Genomic DNA, 20,948 nt, shown 5'->3' with positions numbered 1-20,948 from the left:
AAGTTTGATTCTCGTTAGAACTGCAGTTATTTAACAAAGTGAACAATTTAGAAACAATACACATTCTTCTTAATGGTCTGCATTTACAAAGAATGGCATACCAAGTAAAATCAATACAATCAAAGAAATAACGAAACTGAATAGCAATGTCATTTGGTTTTTATTTATTAATTTTTACTGAATTTATATCTTTTATTTTCTTTCAGTTACAAAATTTACAACAAAATTAACTGATTCAATTTATAATACATCAAGCTGTTAATTCTTATGAGTATTTCATCATTGCAGTAATAAATAATACATATATTTCAATTACATACATTTCATACTTTAGGTAATATCTTGATTAATCATGCTTGATATAGATAATCCTTATTACAAAAACATATTTATGGGTACACCTTGGCAAAAATTAGTGGTTTTTGGTGGTACATGGATACTGAGTTTCTGCAATTCTTTAACTTGTTATCTAGCCACTACACAAAGCCAAAATAACAAGACAAAGAATTGCAGAAACTCTGTATCCATGTACACACTGACCTATTGTCACTTAAAAAAAAATCGGAGAATTGCACAAACTTGGTATTGAGCACTCCTTTGACTTTATCCATGTACACATTACCTATTTTCAGTTAAAAAAACATCAGAGAATTGCACAAACTAGGCACTGCGCGTTCCTTTGACTTTGTCCATGTACACATCGAACTATATTCATACACCTTAAATCCCTTATGTTCTATGGATATTTTATTCCTTTTAAAAGCAATTACCTTCCAACTTTTTACAGCTGACTACATAATATAGCTGCTTTGGGAACTAGTAACCAGAAAATTTGTGTTGCCACAAATATTTTTGTAATTTAATTCGCTTTCTGACAAAATTTTTCGTCATGGTTTCACCTGGCACGCATGCTATTTTAAAAATGGCTAATGGTACATACTTGAGATTTGATGGAATTCTTTATATGGGCAATATTTTTTAACTGAACCAAAAATCTGATGAATATTTTAATATTAAAAAATTTTATGCAGGGAAACGGTACAGATTTTTTTAATAAAATGCATTTTATAAACTCAACTCCAAATAAAATAAAAATTTAACAAGAAATTCTTAGAATTCTTGGTTCACAGTAGTTTTCAAATGTTATAAAAGCTATATATTAAATATGAAATTAAATTATGCAACAGAACAAAATTTAAACTGTGAGCGCAAGGTGGAAACATGAGGAAAACTTTTGCCACAAAGCGGATTAAATTATAAAAATGTTTGTGGCAACACAAACTTTCTGATTACTATTTCAGAAAGCAGCTATATTGTGTAGTTACCTATAAAAAGTTGGAAGTAATTTCTTTTAAAATAAATAAGTTATCCCAATTCTTGCAAGTCACTTATTCGAAGATCTTATGGGTTGTAAGGTGTACGACTCCCCTTAAAAAGGTCAAAGGAGCATTGAACAAAAAAATATATAATCTCAATAAACTGCATTTTAAATCAAACAATGAAATAACATAAAAAAGGAAATTCGTCTTTGCACTACACAAAGGAAATATCCACTTATCTTAATTAACATGTCTTTAGTCAAACAAAATTACTTAACAGCATCCAAAAACTTCCTAAAATTATCTGAACTAGAATCTGTATACTGGCATCACCACATAAATTCACAAAACAAGAGTAAAAAATATCATCTGTAGCAACGTGTGACCATACACATTTCCTTCCTACAAACAGGACACCTAATAATGGCTAACAAGTAAACCTTCATTTACATACCAGTCAAGTAATGCTCTTTTCCCCTTTCTTTTTAAATCTTACAGAAACTTCAAATTAATCTTACCACATTCAGCCATTTTACCATCTAAACTACAAAACAAGTTCATGTTGGTACTTCCTAACCAACATGAACCACAAACCCTTACAAATTTAACGCAATCATTCAACTGATTACATCATAACAGGGTTTTTATAACATTCAACTATTCAGGCAACCCTAAATGAAACAGTAACTTCACGATAATACAAGGAGTACCCTTCTCTCTACTCTAACCATCCTTATTTAAATCAGATTCCACTTTTATATGATGCTGGCAACACATTAAAATGGAAATCTGTATTTGAGTTCAGAATAACTGATTTATATTCACATAATTTCTGAATTTTTCATTAGCTAAATGATAAATATACATTGTATTTATCTACAAGAAAAATATTAAAGTCTAAAGGATAAAGTAATTACCTAAATTATAAGTGTTTTTGTTATAATGCTGACAAATAATTCAAAGAAGAATCTATTAATAATGTAATGTTTTTTATCATCAACATGAAATACAAATACAGCACACTTTCCCAACACATGCTGTACCTCTTTCCAGATGAAATATTTAATTCAAACGTACTTCCTGACAGTTATTGAATAAAATAGTTCACACATTAAAACATAAGCTGTTGCATATAAATGTAAATTAAGATAAAAAAACAAGAAATCTTCAATAAAAAAATAAGTATACACAGAACTGCTTTAACCCATTAGCCGCTGGTGTTGCGTTGGCACAACGGTCAAAATAAATGCGTATATAAATATAACTACCTAAGATATTTTATACCAGCAGATGATTTTGTGTAGGGAATATTATGAAGATTATTTCTGTAAAAAAATATTTGCCTTCAACAATCATTTTATTTATAGTAATTAATCTCGCACTTTAAGCAGAATTTAAGCAAAATTTCTGACCCTCTTTATGAGTGATCTATTTTTAGTCAAGGTCACCGTTTATCAAAACATTTCATCAGTCCGATGTTTATATTTGTGTTGGAAAGGGAGGGAAAACAGGTGTTGTGATGACGCAACGTCAGCAGGAAATGGGTAGTCAATCTCTTTTTTCACTCATTCCTTTCAATGTTCTGGTTGTTTAAAAATGCCTAGAATGAAGTATCTTACATTACAAGAAGCCCTTCAAAGACTTTTTGATGAAGAAACAGATGATGATAATGTTAATAATGACCAGAATGAAAGTGATCTTGTTGTTGTTCCCCCAGAAATTGCAGAGGTTAGTGATGAAGAAGAAAGGAATGGCAATGTTTTAAATAATGATAATGATATTTTATCAAATGATACTGCTGGGGAAGTTGAAATTAACGTAAGAAGTAAGTTTCAGTCTTCTAAAAGCAGTTATAGTCATACTAAAAAGTTTAAAAAGCAGAAGACTAAAATCTTGAAGTGGATAAAAAAGGAACTGTTAGTTATGTCTAAGGAAAAACATGAAGAAAAAGATAGAAGAGAAATTATAAAAGACAAAACACAGGGTAAAACTAGTGCACAGATTTTTGATTTTCTTTCTGGTTTAGACATTTACTCTCTTTTCGTTGAACAGGCAAATATATACGCTCAGCACAAAAAAAAAAAAAAAAAAAAAAAAAAAAAGCCCAGAATTTATTGCATCTGAAGAATATATGAGAAGATTTATTGGAATATTATTGCTTACAGGATATTCTTTACCTCAAGAAAAAATGTATTGGTCTTTTGATAAGGATATTTCTGTTCCTGTTGTACGAGAATCGATATCAAGTTTGCAGTATAGGAATATGAAGCAGAATTTGCATTTGACAATAGTCAAATTGATAATACTGATAAATTATATGAGGTGAGACTGTATCTAAACTTACCAAATATCACTACTTTTTACTACTAGAAATATAAAGTCTCATTTAGATTTCAGACGCAAGAATACATTATTTCTTTTGCAAACTCCTATTGAGAGTGTAGAATTAACCAGAAATAGATCAGCAACAGGAAGACCTAGTAAATTTAGCATTCAAAAACCATTGCATGGAGATGGTAGACATATTATCGTAAAGTCCGTTGATAACAAAAGACTTACATCATAGATGTTGTACAGATACCATAGCCAGACTATTTATAGATGCAAAGTATGTAATGTACCTTTGCATCATGATTGTAATCAAGCTTTTCATGCTTGAATCTTTCAAATGAAATAATCTGTATTTGTAAAAGAAATACAATGTATATTTTAATATTAAATTAATTACAAGTAAAGTGATTTGTAGATTTATAAAACGTTACACAGCTAAAAAGTAATCCTGCGCTCCACTCAAAAGAAACATCACACAAGTACAATCCTACTCACTAAACATTCGTAGTCTTATTCCGCTGACGTTGCGCGAACGCAACACTCGCTTTTTCCACAGGTGAGATCATTTTTTTTTATTTTCAATGTAAATTTATGTTATAAATGCTAAATTTAATATTTGTTATTATTTTCATGAGAAAAGAAACATCCCTTGTAGTTTTGGCGGTTAATGGGTTAACTGTGGGAAAAAAATTATCAGACTTCGAGCTTGATCAATTCATGATGTATTCTTTCATTTGAGACAAAAATCGATATATAAAATAAATGTCCGACTATCCAACATTCATCTAATTAGAAAGCACAAGTAACTGGAATACAGTCAAAAGTCGTTAATTCGGACAACCATAATCTGGACCTCAAAGCTACAAACTTTCTGCGCATGCGTCGCGTTCACGCATGCACACAGGCGTTTACGAGTGCGCGTGAGACCTTTACGGCTGCGAATATGAGTGTGCGCACACGCGTTAAATGTGTAACGAACGGTATAAGCTAAGCTAAAATTATCTAATTCAGTTAATGTTGCAGATTGCGTTGTTCCTTAATCTTCGAATTGGATCCGGCTTATTATTTTTTGCAGACTGTTAGAGCAATTTTATAAAAGTAAGCTTGAACTTTCGATTATGTCAAATAGAATTTCCGATATATATTTACTAATATGTAAAGGATCTACAAAGCGAAAGTATGATTCGAAATCCGAAATCTGTTTATCAATTTCACGCCGCAGCACGCAATGTATTGGAAGTTGATCTGTCAGCACTATCCTTATCTTCAGGGCAGATGCTTTTATTTTATTTGGCTTATAATTCCTTACTAAATGTAATATTTCATCTCGATGTACTCCGTCTTTGATATGATTTAAATCAATTTCCTTGTCATTATAATTCGCTTCCGATAGTGAAGAAAGTGACCCAGAGGTTATTGAAAACGAAAAAATTTCGATTGACAAATTAGTCAGTATTCTGAACACAGCAATTATAGGACTTGAACAGCGGAACTTTGTAACTAAACAAGAAATTACGTCTGTTTAATAGAATTAAAGAGAAAATATCACATGAAACGAAGCAACTTAAACAACTTACATTAAAAGAAATTTTTAATAAAATAAACAAATGTATATTAAGCTTTTTCTTTTTGTAAATTTTGATACCCTTTAGATCATAATTGTTCTTTATTTCATAAATTATGGTTTCATATTTTCAATTTTGTAATTTCTGCATGCCATCTTACCAGATTTAAACTGATGATCTATAATCCGCAAAAATCGATAATCCGGAATCGTCGAAGTCCCGACGAGTCCGGATTAACGACTTTTGACTGTATTTTCAAATTTTAGAATTTTTTTTTAAACAAAAATGTAAACAAATGAGAGATCTGTTACTCTGTTATAAAGCGCGAATAGATCAATGAGTAACATCAAAGAAAAATGTTGCCAAACGGATTATTTTGCATCAGTAATGGATAAGCGTGATGTCACAACCCAATCATAAGATCTTTGCCTTGGTTTTATACAAAACTTATAAATTCTTGATAAGCCTGTTTAATTTTTGTAACAAGTAATATAAGTTAACTGCTGTTTTCAGGATTCTGGCATCATGAAATGTAAGATGATAATAATAATGTGAAAATGGATAAACACTGTCTGTGCAAAGTGAAAAATTATGACAGGTAATGTTTTATATGTTACATTCACAACTTGTATATTTTGATTATTTAACTAAATTAAGAGCAATGTGCTCCTTAAAACTTCTGTTGCAATGACTGATATAAGTTTGGCAATTTTCATGGTCTTAAGCCTTTTTTATCTTCTGTACCTAGAATAAGTTAGATTTAGGTATTTGATATTACAGTTAATAACCAATAAGAAGACTCTTGATATTTTCAGACTGGCATTGTTTTCTTCCAATCACTTGGCTTTTCTTCCGTAAACCGCATTTTTTTTATATGCTTAATTATCTAGAATTTTCATGCATTCATAATATGACAAATCCCAAGCTATCTGAATAGTCAAGCTTTTACTCTATTAAATTAAGGAATGCAAACTGGAAATGGAAAAAATTTCAGAATTGCACAAACAACACATTACGCACGGCCTTTAATTTGTCCATGTACACATCAATCTATTTTCATTTAAAAAAAAAAAAATCAGGAAGTTAAAGTTATCATGGTATCATGGTCTGTTTTTTTAAATATGCTGTACACGTAAAAGAGATGAGAAATGTGAAAGAATCACATTTTAAGAAGCACATAGACAAGATAATTCATGCTTCACTCTTAATATTTCTTGAGAGAGACGTTCGCTTTTATGCCTGAAGTTATGTGGTTTTATGCACACATTAAATAATTAATTTATAAAATTGTCTGTTATTTTCAGCTGTTTTCCATAATAACAACGATCACTTTTGCAACAGTTTATGAAATGATCAAAAATTTACATACAGTATTAACTAAGAAAGGAAACAAATTTCATCAAAAATAACAATTATATGTAGTGAATATTTTATTTCAACTTCTATTAGATCTTATTATTAAAGGAAACTACATAGTTCGGTAAAAGTTTACAATTGGGTGCCCCTTGTATTTTGACATCAAGATTGGCACCAGGAAGGCACAATTTCAAGATGGCCGCTACACAAAACCGAAATAAAAAATCAAAGAATTGCCCAATGTAGACATTGATCTGTTTTCACTTAAAAAAAATTTCAGAATTGCACAAACAACCCATTATGCAAGGCCTTTAATTTGTCCATGTACACATCAATCTATTTTCATTTTTTAAAAAAAATCAGGAAGTTAAAGTTATCATGGTAACCATAAATGAGGTTTCGTTGCCAAAATTAAGGGTAGAGTAGACTTTGAGGTACCCCTTGTACTATGGCGAAGTTGTTGTTTGATTTATCGCCAAGTTGTTGTTTCATTTATGGTAGCCTGAGTAGTTGAATGTTATGGAAACCCTATTGTGATGTAATCGGGTGCATGATTCTGGGAAATTTTTGAATCACGGGATGTTTTATAAGAGTTTTTGTGGTGTGAATTAAAACCGTTTAGATGGATTTGAATGGGTTTGTAGGAAGAAAGGTTCAGATGGTCGCTATGTGAAGCGTTCAATCAGAAAGAGTACCTGGTTTGAAAAAAATGATTTAAGTATGATTGATATTTTGATTTTTACGTGGCTCTGGGTGTATGAAGCGAACTCGAAAATCATGGTAAGTGAATATTTGTTCTTGGTAGTGCTTAAATGTATAACATGTTTTTCCTTTTTTATGTTATTTTATTGTTTGATTTAAAATGTATTTTATTGAGATTATGTATTTTTTGTTTGCCTTTATTGTAGACTTTGGTGCTCCTTTGACTTTTTAAGTGAAAATACAAGGGTAAGTTGAAAAAAAAGTTTCCCCTGTCGACTGTGGTCAGAGTTGTGTATGAAAGTCAAAAATAGAATGAGACATTAAAGATATGACATACCTTTATTTTTCCACGTAGGTACACTGCTCAAAAAAAAAAAAAAAAATGGGACAGTGCTATATCTCCCGTTCTACTGGGGCGATTGACAAAATTCAAACTACGTTTTTTATGTCTCGAAAGCGCGACTTAGGATATATATTAGATTTATATATAGTACTATTCTAACATAGGTATTTTGACACAAAATCGGACTTTTTCTGAAATAACATACCAATTTTTTTACATATTTCGATTCTACGACTCAAATTATGCCAGAATACCAAGTTTTGTAAAAATCGTACGAATAGTTTTTAAAATATTAGCTCTCAAAATTTTAGCTCCTCAATGTTAATTGAATTTGGCAAATATTTATTAATATCTCTTTTTTTATTAAACTTTTTTGATTTTTTTCTCTCATATTTCGAAATTTTGGTTTATTCCAAATAAAATTTACCCATTTTTTGCGTTTTATTTTTTAAATTTTTATTTTTAAATAATTTCTATAGATTTTTCGAAAAAATTTTTGAATTATAACCTATAAAATTTTTACCATCATCTAAAAAGTAGGTGTATTTTTAAGCATATCTGCAAAAAATTAGACTTTTTTTATTCAAAATTTTCTAAGATATACACGAATTTACATAATTTCGCATTTTGAAATTTGGCACCTTTTTTTTGAGCGATAATAACGCCAAATGTGGTCTATGGATTTTTGTTACACTGAATTGCCACAGCTATTTTTAACCTTAAACTTCAAGTAAAATTTTACGGAGAATTAATTATATGACATTTTTTCCCTCAATGATGAGTAATAAATATTTATTAATACTATATGAAAGGCTATTTTTTAAATTATAGATGATATTATTCAAATTTTTAACTGTTTTTTTTTAAAATTTCTCTCGTATCTTTTCTTTTTTTAAAAAATTTAAGAGCAAGTTTTTGTAAGAGTAAATTTTTACCTTCGGCGTTTTATTGTCTGCTACTTTACTTCGTTTAAATCAAATTGTCTAAAACTGAGAATTTTCGTTTGATATTTATTTGAATTTTATGACATTAACTGCATAATTTATTTCTAAACAAACTGTTGCTTTTGAAGTGGCTGAAAGGGCGGCTGATACTATTATCCATATTTTTAAAGCACAATATATTTTTATAGAAACATAATATTTAGAATAATCATTTTTTATAGAAGTCAAATTATGATATAAACATACAACCCTCTAATTAATTGACTGACTGAATTAATGGACTGACTGAATTAATGGAAGTTCAATGGTTATGTAGAAATGATCTGCAGCTACTTAATGGCTGGATAAGTCAGCAGATTCTGTGGACAAGTAAGAATAATTATATAAACGACACCAACATTCTGGATTCAATAAACAACGAGGATACGATGTTTACTAAATGAATTTAAGAAGTTTTAAAACATAAAAAAATCAACTCATTTTTTTCCTAAAATGTATTTTTGTGTGTAGCGTATTTTCATTATATCCTTAAAGTTCTAATTTAGAATGTAATTGTCAAGAACTGAATTCTAATCATCAGTAATATTATAAGTAATTATTACTGTTATTAATAAATCCTTTTTATAAAGTAATTGCAAATATTTCAAAAAACTTTCTGTCTGAATGCAAACATTTTTCTATGCAAATATTTTTAATTTTATATTAATCAAGATTGCACACCATATTACTTATTTCCACTTCAATTCTTACCGTCAGTTCTAGTAGAATTTACAAATCAATTATATTTAATTAAGGATTGAATTGGATTATTTAATTATGGCAAAGCACACGAGGGCTATCTGCCTAAAGGGAGGGATGCCTTCGGGGAGGACTTTCTAAGGGAAACTGGCTCGTATACACGTTACACATGGGGAAAACCACGAAACCGCCCATGCGGCCAGCCCGTTCGCGGGATTCGAAACTCGAACCGAACTACCAGTGTTCAGCGTCTTTACCGCTCGGCTGTTGGTGGGCTATTTAATTAAGGAATGACCATCTAAGTTAAGAAACAGCGTACCGTAACAACATTTCAATTATTGGTTCCGTATCTTTCATGTTACTCCCGATTGGCTAGCTACATGATTTTTAATGAGCATTCGGATTTTACTAGTAACTTCACTTGGAAATCGCGCTTAAACTAGGTTAGTTGGTTATTTGAACATTTTTCCCCTGATGGTGAGTTTTTGAACTCTTTTTTTTTCTGCTGAAAATAAATTCTCATAACCTCCTTTACACGATTCCCAAGTTTGATAACATTTGGTCCGGTAGTTTTCCTTTTATGACCATTTCAAAGTGGAACTCTAATAATAACCACCATGTAAAATAAGCTTTAAAAGTCTGACAGTTTGGTTCAAGTCTCAACTTTAAAAAATATATATATAAAAATAAATTTTTATATTAATTCTCTTAGAAAGCATGTTTTAAGAAGCTAATTTTTCTCTCGCGTTATAGATTGTATAAAAAAACATGATCTTTAATATGATTTAGATTGTTTCAGCCGATATAAGAATCGGGTTACTCTGTGGTACAGAATAAACCCTTCTGGACTGTTTTATTTCTTTGTCATTTAGCAAAAATCTTTTAATTAAAATATTTATCCTTTGGACTTCGCTTTAAACTTCATTTATAGCTAAAATGACTAGAAAATGAAAAGCTGTCTTTAGCTGAAACGCTATTCATATAATTGATATTTTAAAAAATTGACAAGAATGCAAAATGTATGGAAGTCTAGCAGTCGAAAAATCTTAATTTTCTTGTGTGAGCACTGAAAATAACTGTAGAAGGAAAGAAGAAAATTAGGGAGAAAAGTAAGCAAAAATTTGCAGGGAAATTGGGCTGTCAGACGTACCAAGATGTTCAAAAAGTTGGACGCTTTTGAATATACTTTCAGGATACTTCAAAGAATTTAGGTGTTCAAAGAGAAAACACTTGGACGTGTACACCAGCAAATACCATCAATTGAGCTTGTGGTAACAGAAAAGACAAAACGATATCATTGCAGATTAAAGTGAAGAGCGACTGGTTTTAAACTATATGGTTGTGTAAATTACGTTATAGAACATCATATCGTATCATAAATGGTGAATCCCATGATTTTTTAGTCGAATTATTTGAAGATTCAGGAGTTTATCCAGTGATGTATGTGGATGTCACTTAAAGATGTTTTTTTCCCTTCCTGATGAAACAGCGGCCGAGCGGTAAAGTCGCTGAACACTGGTAGTTCGGTCCGAGGTTAGAATCCCGCGAAAGGGGTGGCTGCATGGGCGTTTTCGTGGTTTTCCCCATGTGTAACGTGTATGCGAGCCAGTTTCCATTAGAAAGTCCTCCAGGAAGGCATCCCTCCCCTTAGGCAGATAGCCGTAGTGTGCTTTGTCATAATAAAATAAACCAAAACCTATTGATGAAACCAGTCTTTCCTTTCATCTCATAGCTTCAAAATGTTTAGCCTCTAAAGACTGATAAAGGCTCTGACGAAATACTTCGTGAAGAACTTTCTAAGGGAAACCAGCTGTCATACGCGGTACACATGAGAAAATCCACGAAAACGCCCATGCAACCAGCCCGTTTACCGGGGTTCGAACCCTGGAGTGAGCTACCAGTGTTCAGCAACTTTACTGCTCGGCCGTTTGTGGGCCTTTATGAAATGGAAGGCGATAACTTTATTTAAAATGATTGTCAGAAATACCAAAATGTTTCGAAAAGTTGGATACTTTTCAATATACTTTCAGAATGCTTAAAGAAAAAGAGAAGAAAAATAAATTTTTTCGTAAAATTTAGTATTCGTATTTTTTTAAATTTAACACTTTTCAATGTTATGATATTTGATTTTTGCGATTTCAAAAATAAAATATTTGACTAAAATATTAATAACATTTTAAGAAACCAAATGTAGGATAAAATTGTGTAAAGCAATGGACACAATGATAAAACTGTTTAAAGCAGTGTATGCAAGTCATCCTAAGTTAAAATATCGGTTATACATCTCTCTTATTTATATATATTTTTTCTGAACGGAACATTGAAAGGCGAAACAAACTGTGCTTTACTGCATTTTCTCTTTTAATATAGTATGCAGTTTTCAAACGCATCGTAGTCTGGGTTACAAAGTATTCTTCCGAAAAAAACGCAGTTCAAATAAATAAAATCAAATTCTGGAAAATTGATATTAATAAATATATTTAAAATGCTCAGTTCGAAGGAATAAATAGAAAATTTTAAAACAGTTATCTGAAGAGACAATGCAACACAAACAATTAAAATAAAAGTATAAAAATTTAAAAATGACCTAAAATAATAGCTATGACGAAAAGTATATATAAAGAAAACTATTTGAAAAAAAAAAATAAACGCTGCACCTTTATTTACGCAGTTCGAATAGGTAAATAGAAATTTTTAAAACAGTTATTCGAAAAAAAAAAAAAAAAAAAAAATGTGCAACTTAAACAATTAAAATGAAATTCGAAAAGAAAAAATTACTTAAAATAATAAGTTATAATTAAAAATATAATATAAAGAATATTATTTGGAAAAAAGGAACGATGGTGACTTTTTTTCCTAAGGAAACTAGGTTGCCATATATTAAGAAGTTCGCCAAGTGAAGTATTCTTGCCGCAAACTGACAAAAAAGTGCCAACATAAATTTGTGAATTTCTCCGTAAATTTCGCTCCAAATTTTACAAAATTTCATATTTAGGCGTAATTTGAGTCATAGAATTGAAATATGTAAAAAAAGTGGTATGTTATTTCAGAAAAAGTCCGATTTTGTGTCAAAATACCTATGTTAGAATAGTGCTATATATAAATCTAATATATATCCTAAGTCGCGCTTTCGAGACATGAAGAACGCAATTTGAATTTTGTCAATCGGCCCAGTAGATTGGGAGATATAGGACTGTCCCATTTTTTTTTTTTGAGCAGTGTACCAAGTACATTGAGACATTTGTCATATCGCTTGATAAGCTTCAAAAAGCCCTCCAGGAAAAAATCAGGGCTTTGCATATGGAAGAAGCGTTGAACGGCTTGTTTCACTTCAGTATTGCTACCAAAGCGCCTATCCCTGAGATTTTTCTTCAAAGCCGGAAACAGATGGAAGTCGCTTGGTGCGAGATCAGGACTGTATGGCGGATGGTGTAGGCACTCCCAACCAAGAGTTGCAATATGGTTTTACGTTGCCGTCGCCGAATGTGGTCTGGCATTGTCATCCAACAGCAGAACGCCAGATGTGAGAAGGCCAGGCCGCTTTTTCCAAATCGCCTCTTTCAATTTCGACAGGGTGTCACAGTAGTGCGTAGCAATGATGGTTCCAACCTCCAAAAAGTCCAGCAACAAAACTCCTTGGGCATCCCAGAAAACTGTGAGGAGCACTTTACCTGCAGAGGGAGTTGTCTTGAACTTCTTTCGGACAGGTGATGACGGATGTGTCCACTCCATAGATGCGGCCTTCGATTCTGGCGTGAAATGGTGGACCCACGTTCCATCCCCCGTCACAATCCGAAACAGAAAGGCATTGCCATCTTCATGGTAACGCACGAGATATTCCAGGCTAACCCCCATGCATTGTTCCCTGTGTGTCAAGGTCAATTGTCGGGGCACCCATCGTGCTGACACTTTTCTGTATCGAAGAATGTCATGGATGATGTTTTGAGCTCGCTCATGTGAGATTCCAAGTTCTTCCGCTACTTCATCGATGGTGATACGCCGGTTCGCTCTAATCATTTCATCCACCTTCCTGACATTTGCATCTGTAGTGGCCGTGCACGTCCGTCCAGCTCTCGGTATGTCCTCCACTTGCTGACGTCCATCACTGAATGTGCGACACCATCTCCGCACCATTTGCTTCGACATCACACCTGGCCCATAGACTTCCACGAGGCGGTTATGAATTTCTGTTCCTGATACTCTACGTGCCCATTCATAGCGGATAACCGCTCTCACTTCCTCCTTTGACCACGAATTCAAAATGCACCTTCTCTCCATACCTACCGGGGCTCAAATGAGTGGCTGGTCTCCGCTTTGCGCAAGCACTGCAACAGCGCCATCTGCTTGATTTGCAGTGACCTCTACCCAATGGTGTATCGGTGACAGCGGCGTTTTCCTGCTGTGTCACCTTTCACCCATAGCCGTTCAACGCTTCTTCCATATGCAAAGCCCCGATTTTTTCCTGGAGGGCTTTTTTAAGCTTATTAAGCGATATGACAAATGTCTCAATGTACTTGGTACCTATGTGGAAAAATAAAGGTATGTCATATCTTTAATGTCTCATTCTATTTTTTGACTTTCATACACAACTCTGACCACAGTCGACAGGGGAAACTTATTTTTCAACTTACTTACGTATATCGATGTGTACACGGACAAAGTAAAGGGAGTGCGCAATGCAAGTTTGTGCAATTCTGGGATTTTTTTTTAAAGTGAAAATAGGTCGACGTGTATACATGGATAAAGTTAAAAGAGTGCGCAATGCCATTTTTGTGCAATTTTGGGATTTTTTTTAAAGTGAAAATAGGTCGGCGTGTACATGGATAAAGTCAAAGGAGTGCGCAATGCCATTTTTGTGCAATTTGGGGGGGGTTAAGTGAAACTAAGTCGATGTGTACATGGATACCGAGTTTGTGCAATTGTTTGTCTTATTTTGGCTTTGTGTGCGGCGATTTTTGGTGCAAAAATCGCTGCGTCGCAAGCCAAAATAACGAGTCAAAGAATTGCACAAAATCGGTATCCATGAGCCGCCAAAAATCGCCAAGGGGTACCCTAAACTTTACTTTTGCCCAAAATTTTAAAAAAAAAAAAAATTATTGCTTATCAAAGAGGCACCCAATTCTACACTAGAGCCCATACTTCAAATTTAGTTAGCATTTAACATTTGAAATATGTTAAGCTCCTATTTTTACAGTAAATTCATCAGAGCTTTCCGAACAGAATGTTTGCTCTTGTTCATTCTTTTACTTACAGAAAAATATTAAAATATACCAGAAAAATTAGGTGCATTAATTAAAATTTAATCATAACGAAGGCATCCAGTAAAAATATTAATGTTATGATATTGTTAGACTTCAACTACTTCATTGCTTTTATCATTCTACAAGCATTATATATCAGTTAGGCTTAGAATGTCTACCATAAAATTCACATTTCATACATTTTTTAGAATTATACTAAGCAATTTAATTTTTAAAAAGGAATTTAAACTAACCTTTCTTTTTCTGGCTGTCATCATACATAGGAGAATTTCTTGTGCAGCCATTTCTTGAGGAAGAGGGTGTTACAAATGCAGAAACCCTATCTGAATTAACAGGCCCTGCACTACTTTCCTTACGGACAGTTGACTGAAGAAGTTTCAAGTTCTTTATGTCATGCGTGCTAATTAAAAATGCACAAATAATTAAAACAGATCAAATACATTTTTTTAAAAGTGATAAAAAATCTATACAACAGTAAAATATACTATAGAAAAAATAAAGATGTAAATTTTATTGTAACTGCATTCTAAATACATTAAATAAACTGAAAACTAAACAATTTGGTTAATCTTTGGATTATAGTAACTTGGTAATTTTTTGGCGAAAATTTGGCAACCAACCCTGCTACAGCAACCTGCTAGTTTCGTTTTGGACGCCATTTTGTTTTCACGAAGTAAAGGCATGTTTTTTTTTTTTTTTACTCAACATTTTTTCCAACAATCTGCTAGCCGAATTATGCTTATACTAGAAATTTTATGGAACAAAAATGCTTAATCATGACGAAGATTAGGTGCGAAATTGGGAGAAAGTGGAAAATCGCAAACTGCTTGCCGCGTTTTTAAGAATTGCACATACACGGTATCATCCATGTACACGTCGACCTATTTTCACTTAAAAAAAACAGAATTGCACAAAAAAGGCGTCGTGCACACTCGACTTTATCCATGTACACTACTAAAGTCCTAGCTAGTAACTTTTATCGCCTTACCAAAATGTTGCCAAACTACTTGTTACCATATTCCAAAGATTAGCCTACAATTCTTATTTTCTAAATAGATGTTTAAAATTTTAACTTACTGTTTCGCAAGCATTTTTGTTTTAAAATTTTAACCCACTGTTTCTCAAGCATTGGCTCCTTTGAACATTTTTGTAACATCCCCTACTTGTTTTTCCAAGATCAATACAAGATATATACAAAATGCGAGATCCAGAATCATTTGGACTTCGGCAATTCCAGATTTTGGAAATTTATGGATTTTAGGTCATCAGTTTAACAGTTTAAATCTTGTATAATGACATGTAATAATTTTAAAATTCAAATATAGAACAGCTCAGAAGTCAAACAACAAAAATCAGCGTTATATTTTCAAATTTTCACAGGACTAGTTTCGATGGTTTTACAGAATCATCATCCTCAGCTGCAAAAGCGCAAATTAAAAATGATGATGTATTTGTTCAGCATGTTATTGTGTCTTAATTATGAAACGGTTATTTATAAAATTATGAAGCATTTATGATTTTAAGGGAAATTAATAATAGCATGTGCTAATATATTTTTAAAAATAAATAAGAAATGGAATTATTGGAAACTAGAAATTCAATATGGCCAGGAGAGTCTGTCACTAGCATGGACACTTTATAGCTGACAGTAGGAATTTACTCAACTCCATCCCAATTTTGAGACAAAATCCCAACATTCAACATAAATCCCATAGGATATGGATCTTGTGCATGCTGTACATTTGTAAACTTCTGCAAGATTCAAACCTAAATGCAAGGATAAGGTAGGTAGTATCGCCACTGATCAGAGTGCCTTATCTATCTTATATCATTCTTCTGCTGTTAATATTAATTAAATTTATTTTTGAAGATAATGCAATTATACTCAGTTAATAAATTTAAATAATATTAAAAAAGACATTTATTTCTTTTCAAAAAGTTATCAATATGAGCAATAAATATAATATTTTAATTTCTTCAACATAAATGTTATATTTATGTATAATATAGTTATAATAATTTATCTTAGCACTAACGTGATAATAATATTTCAATATTTAATGAATAAGATGGACGAGCTAAGTGAAAAATTAACAGAATATTAAGCTTCATTAATAAACGCTGCATATCATTTATTTTCAAGAATAACATGCAATTGCTTTTTCTTGTCAAAAACAACATAAGGCACCAAAATATCATTACTAAAAATTTGTATAAATATTTTTTTTCTCATCTTTATCCTCGATTTAATAATGAATAACATTATTAAGTGCTCACAATATAAATGTTTCAATATCATTACAGGTAATCACGAAAAAAATCTCGAAATATAATAGGGAAAGAAATGTCAGAATATTTACTTAAGAGTAATCTCTGGAACTTGACACTTAACACCATTTCTGCTAACATTAATTAATGATATAGTTTGATTTAAGCTATCAACGTTAGATATTTCACCTTCAAACACTCCCAGAACATCTCCACAGTCAACAGATATAATGCTACCTATCCACATATCCGACATCGTGCACGATGCTAAAAGAAAAGTAAAAGATCATTTAAATATAACAAAAACTGGGTGGCACACATAACCCACGTACTCTTCAAACGTAAGGAAAATAAAGGAAACAAATATTTTAATCACAATGAAGCTATTCAAATATTTACAAAATAAATGAATTTGTATTACAGAATCACACAATACAGTGTTTCTAAAAACAAAAAAAGTTAAAATTCTGCTCACATATTGCTGCAAAAATAAAGAAAAAAAAATTAAATTATACTGGTAAAAAATTTTAAACAAAATAAAATATTTTGTAAATTAAATGAAATAATTAAAATCATTATACTGAAAAATGACAACAGAAATGTTTCACTGGAACTACCTATACCTAATTTCTAGAATACGAGAGTTCAAGACATACCACCACTTCCAAGAGTAAGTACGATGTTTACAATATAAATAACATTTTAAACAATTTCTGAATTTAATACGTACGCAAATGACAACAAAACAAATACTTCTTCTTCACCCGAAAAGTTGCTATGTACTTTTTTATCATACTTTATTTCTCCTTAAAGTATGATAAAAAAGTACATAATAGCTTATCAAGAAATATTTAAATCATAAAATAAAAATTATTATTTTTTCCTATCAGAAATCACCATAATTTTAATTAATTAAATTATGATGACAAATTGTGTTTTTCCTACATTGTCTGGATAAAACATAAACAACTCAATCCTACGTTTGATCTAGCGCAGAGGAAGAATCTGTCTATGGGATATTTATGTGTTATAAAGGAAGTTAACTATTATCAGTACTAAGGCTATATGTATGTTTTAAGAAAGAATTTTTATACGTGTTCGATAAAATATTATTAAGGCTTGTGTTCTTTTAATATATTATTTCTCATAGTATTATTTGAAATGTGGATATTTTTAGAGTTGTGAGTAGTGTGCAGTTAACTAAGTTCAGTATGCATTTAAGAATTTTCTGAAAGCTATAGATAGAAAATAAGGTACTTTATTTCCTTTTATATCCTTTCATTTTATATATATGTTAAACATTTGAATTTTAATATTCTCTGAGGATTTAGTGCAGTAAAACCTGGGCCATTCATCATCCAAAATATTCATGAACCGAAATATTGTTTCCCATAGAACCTGGATCACAGATTACTGTTTAAATAAATTTTACAACAGTAATTTGTGCACAAAATCATAAACCAAAACTAATTAAAATGATTAAATATGGAACAATAAAGAGATTAACGGACACAACATTAAACGGATAACATAAGCAAAAAGCTAGTTTAATTTTGCTGTACCTTTACATAGGAGATTAGATGGCGTAAGTGAGGGAGACGGAAAGGATACAGATTTTTACACTTTTAAAGCTGATTTATCGTAAGAAATTGTCCAATGTGAATAACAAAACATTTTATAGGATACTGTATAAGTGTATTTTTAGGACTTGCATGGAAATGTTTTATGTGTCTTCTGTATATTTGAAAAATGAAAAGATATGTAATGTATTTAATGTTTTTAATTAAATGCATTTTTAAGTTAATGAAATAAAAAAATAATCTGTATATGTTCTTAAGAACTTATTGCTTTTAAAGGTAATTATGTAGTATGGAGTCTACTCTCCTTTTAATTAGTTATTTCTTAAGTGGTGCCACCAAAACGTTATTTTTAAATTCAAACTAGCGATAAAACAGCAGAAAACAAAATTATTAAAAATATTGTTTTATTATTGCCATCTAAAAAATAAAAGTGATAGGTCACATACTATATGATTATTCTTATAAATAGCTTAGCTTTCTAATCAATAACAGACAGATTTAATTTGAAAGATAAATATCTTACATTTTGTTAAATGGCAACAGACTCAAATGAAAAGTGGAAGGTTGCAAAATCACATTTTGAGACAAATAGCCCTTTTGAGCTAATAATAAGGAAGAGGGTATTGTTTGTAGACAAAAATTCCATGTCATAAAAACTATCAGGTTTGTCTTCGGGAAGTATCTTGGTATTTTTCGGTTATGCACCTGCCACATTTTTTGTCTAGTTTTTTAAATTATAAGTGGTACCATTTGTAAGAATAATTTATAGATAATAATTTAGTATTACAAATAGCATTAGACAGAGACATAAGTTTGCAAGTATCCACTAGTAGGGCAGAAAACATTTTAGCTTTCGAATATGAGGTCACACAACATGAATTTTACCATGTAGAGTTAGAGCAATGCCTCTTTGGCATTTATTCCAACATTTAGTGCTGTCCCAAAATCGTTTGATAGATTGAGTATGAGAACTTGTGACTTGGTCATTAAAATTAAACAATTAATTTACTGTGATTATATCCTGCAGCTCTTAACTTAGATGATTTGTAACCTTTCCAGCAGTCTGAAAATATTGTTGTTCCATGTCATGTATTATTCTCTGTTACATCCAGTAAAGTCTTAACATAGTGATATAAAGAAGTGACACCGTTCGCACCACAAATAAATAAATTGTAGACAGGTGAAAAATGTAATATGCGAGTTCTTGAATCATGTTCCTTTTCATATGTGTTTTTGCTTCTCTGCATGACCGGAGAGAGTTGAACTGTTTAGCCTTCTGCAAATTTTTTACTTTCATAGGATGCTTATTCAAACATAGTCTTTCTTTATTGATAGATTTTTATCAAGATTGTAATTGCTGCTCATTCCTTGCTTGGTAAATCCTAAATTTTTAAATGTGTTGTAGTAAAATACAAAAATTGAATGCACAAACCAATGAATTTTAAAGAAGTGAGAAATAAATGGTGCATGAGCAAGGAATCAACAAATGGTTTGGTTCCTAGATGTAGATAAATAGTTAAATAAATTTAAATTAATATAAATTTCAAATGGTAAACGTAACATTCCTTTCCATTATGCACTTGTCACACTTTATGGCTTATGGCAGGTGATGATCTATTGGCCATCATCTACCACATGGTGTGTGTGTTTGTCATCAGTAAACTATTGCTATCAATAGAAACTGAGTACATTTAAAAGAACTGGACAAAATGCATGGCAAGCACATAACAGAAAAGTACCATCATCTTTTATCTTTCATTTCCTGTTAGTGCCACTTTGCTGAAGACTCATTAGGCTATTATTTCATTCAAAATTTATTCAATATGTGTATTATCTATGCTTTAAAAATGCTTCTAAAGGAAGACATGGCAATGTCATTGAAATGCTTAATGCAGTAGCTACTGCTTTTCCAAGTTGATTTTGCTACATGAAAACTGCATGCTATCCCAGTTTTGCACATATTTACAAAGTAGAGAACTAGAATAATTTTTTTTCTTCCTCTTTTGAAGATATTTCTTATACGATCACCTTTTCTAGTTTCATTTAAAAATGTTGTAGTTTTTTCTCATTGAACTCATTTTGATGATCCTCCCGTATGCTTAAAAAAACTCGTATCTTTTCCAAAACTTTAAAAATACATATATACATTTAATTAGATTTAGATTATTTTTAACATATTGTTACAGATTTTGTACTTAGATAATTAATTTTCGTAGAATTATAATTAAAATTGTATTTCCCCGTGCAATGCAGTGCAAGACAAATTTTAAGAGAAAGCTATGCAGAAAAAGTAAAAATACTGGAGGACATGCATTTAACATTGAATAAATGGATATCTCTGCAATTTATTTTTAAATTAAATAAATGTAATTGTCCTTTAGGTTAGCTGTAACCGTAATTCCATCCTCTTTTTGCTTACCAGAAATCTCGAGAAGCAGAAAATACTGGAAATATCTCGAGAGTGGTTGAAAGCTATAAAAGATGGTGAGAAAGCATCTTGAGTTCAGTTGCTGAGTTATTGTTGTTGCAATTTGTTCAGTT

At 31.3% G+C, this 20,948-nt stretch overlaps 2 protein-coding genes across 5 annotated transcripts in view; one reads left to right on the top strand and one right to left on the bottom strand.

Annotated features, from left to right (window-relative positions):
* Positions 1–17,581, bottom strand: part of Edc3 (Enhancer of mRNA-decapping protein 3) — a 51,385-nt gene extending 33,804 nt beyond the window's left edge. The window contains exons 1-3 of one of the 3 annotated variants that reach the window (XM_035366103.2): positions 17,484–17,581; positions 16,920–17,094; positions 14,793–14,959 (exon numbers count right to left, since the gene is read on the bottom strand). In XM_035366103.2, the coding sequence (XP_035221994.1) occupies positions 14,793–14,959; positions 16,920–17,083 (331 nt within the window). In that variant the 5' untranslated portion in view covers positions 17,084–17,094; positions 17,484–17,581. Of the gene's footprint in view, positions 1–14,792; positions 14,960–16,919; positions 17,095–17,302; positions 17,328–17,450 lie in introns of those variants that run through there. The other 2 variants (XM_035366102.2, XM_085825256.1) reach the window with 2 other exon arrangements.
* LOC118194897 (coiled-coil domain-containing protein 124-like) overlaps positions 17,396–20,948 on the top strand; it is a 48,156-nt gene continuing 44,603 nt past the window's right edge. Inside the window, exon 1 of one of the 2 annotated variants that reach the window (XM_085825259.1) lies at positions 17,396–17,497. The gene's annotated coding sequence lies outside the window, so the exon portion shown is untranslated. Of the gene's footprint in view, positions 17,498–17,806; positions 18,081–20,948 lie in introns of those variants that run through there. The other variant, XM_035366108.2, reaches the window with a different exon arrangement.

The sequence above is a fragment of the Stegodyphus dumicola genome, chromosome 10 (assembly GCF_044657685.1).
Source record: "Stegodyphus dumicola isolate Sdum_Otavi_A_Nest chromosome 10, ASM4465768v1".
NCBI classification, from domain to species: domain Eukaryota; kingdom Metazoa; phylum Arthropoda; class Arachnida; order Araneae; family Eresidae; genus Stegodyphus; species Stegodyphus dumicola.
Note: the sequence above shows the minus strand (reverse complement) of the source record. Positions and strands in the feature narration are given on the sequence as shown.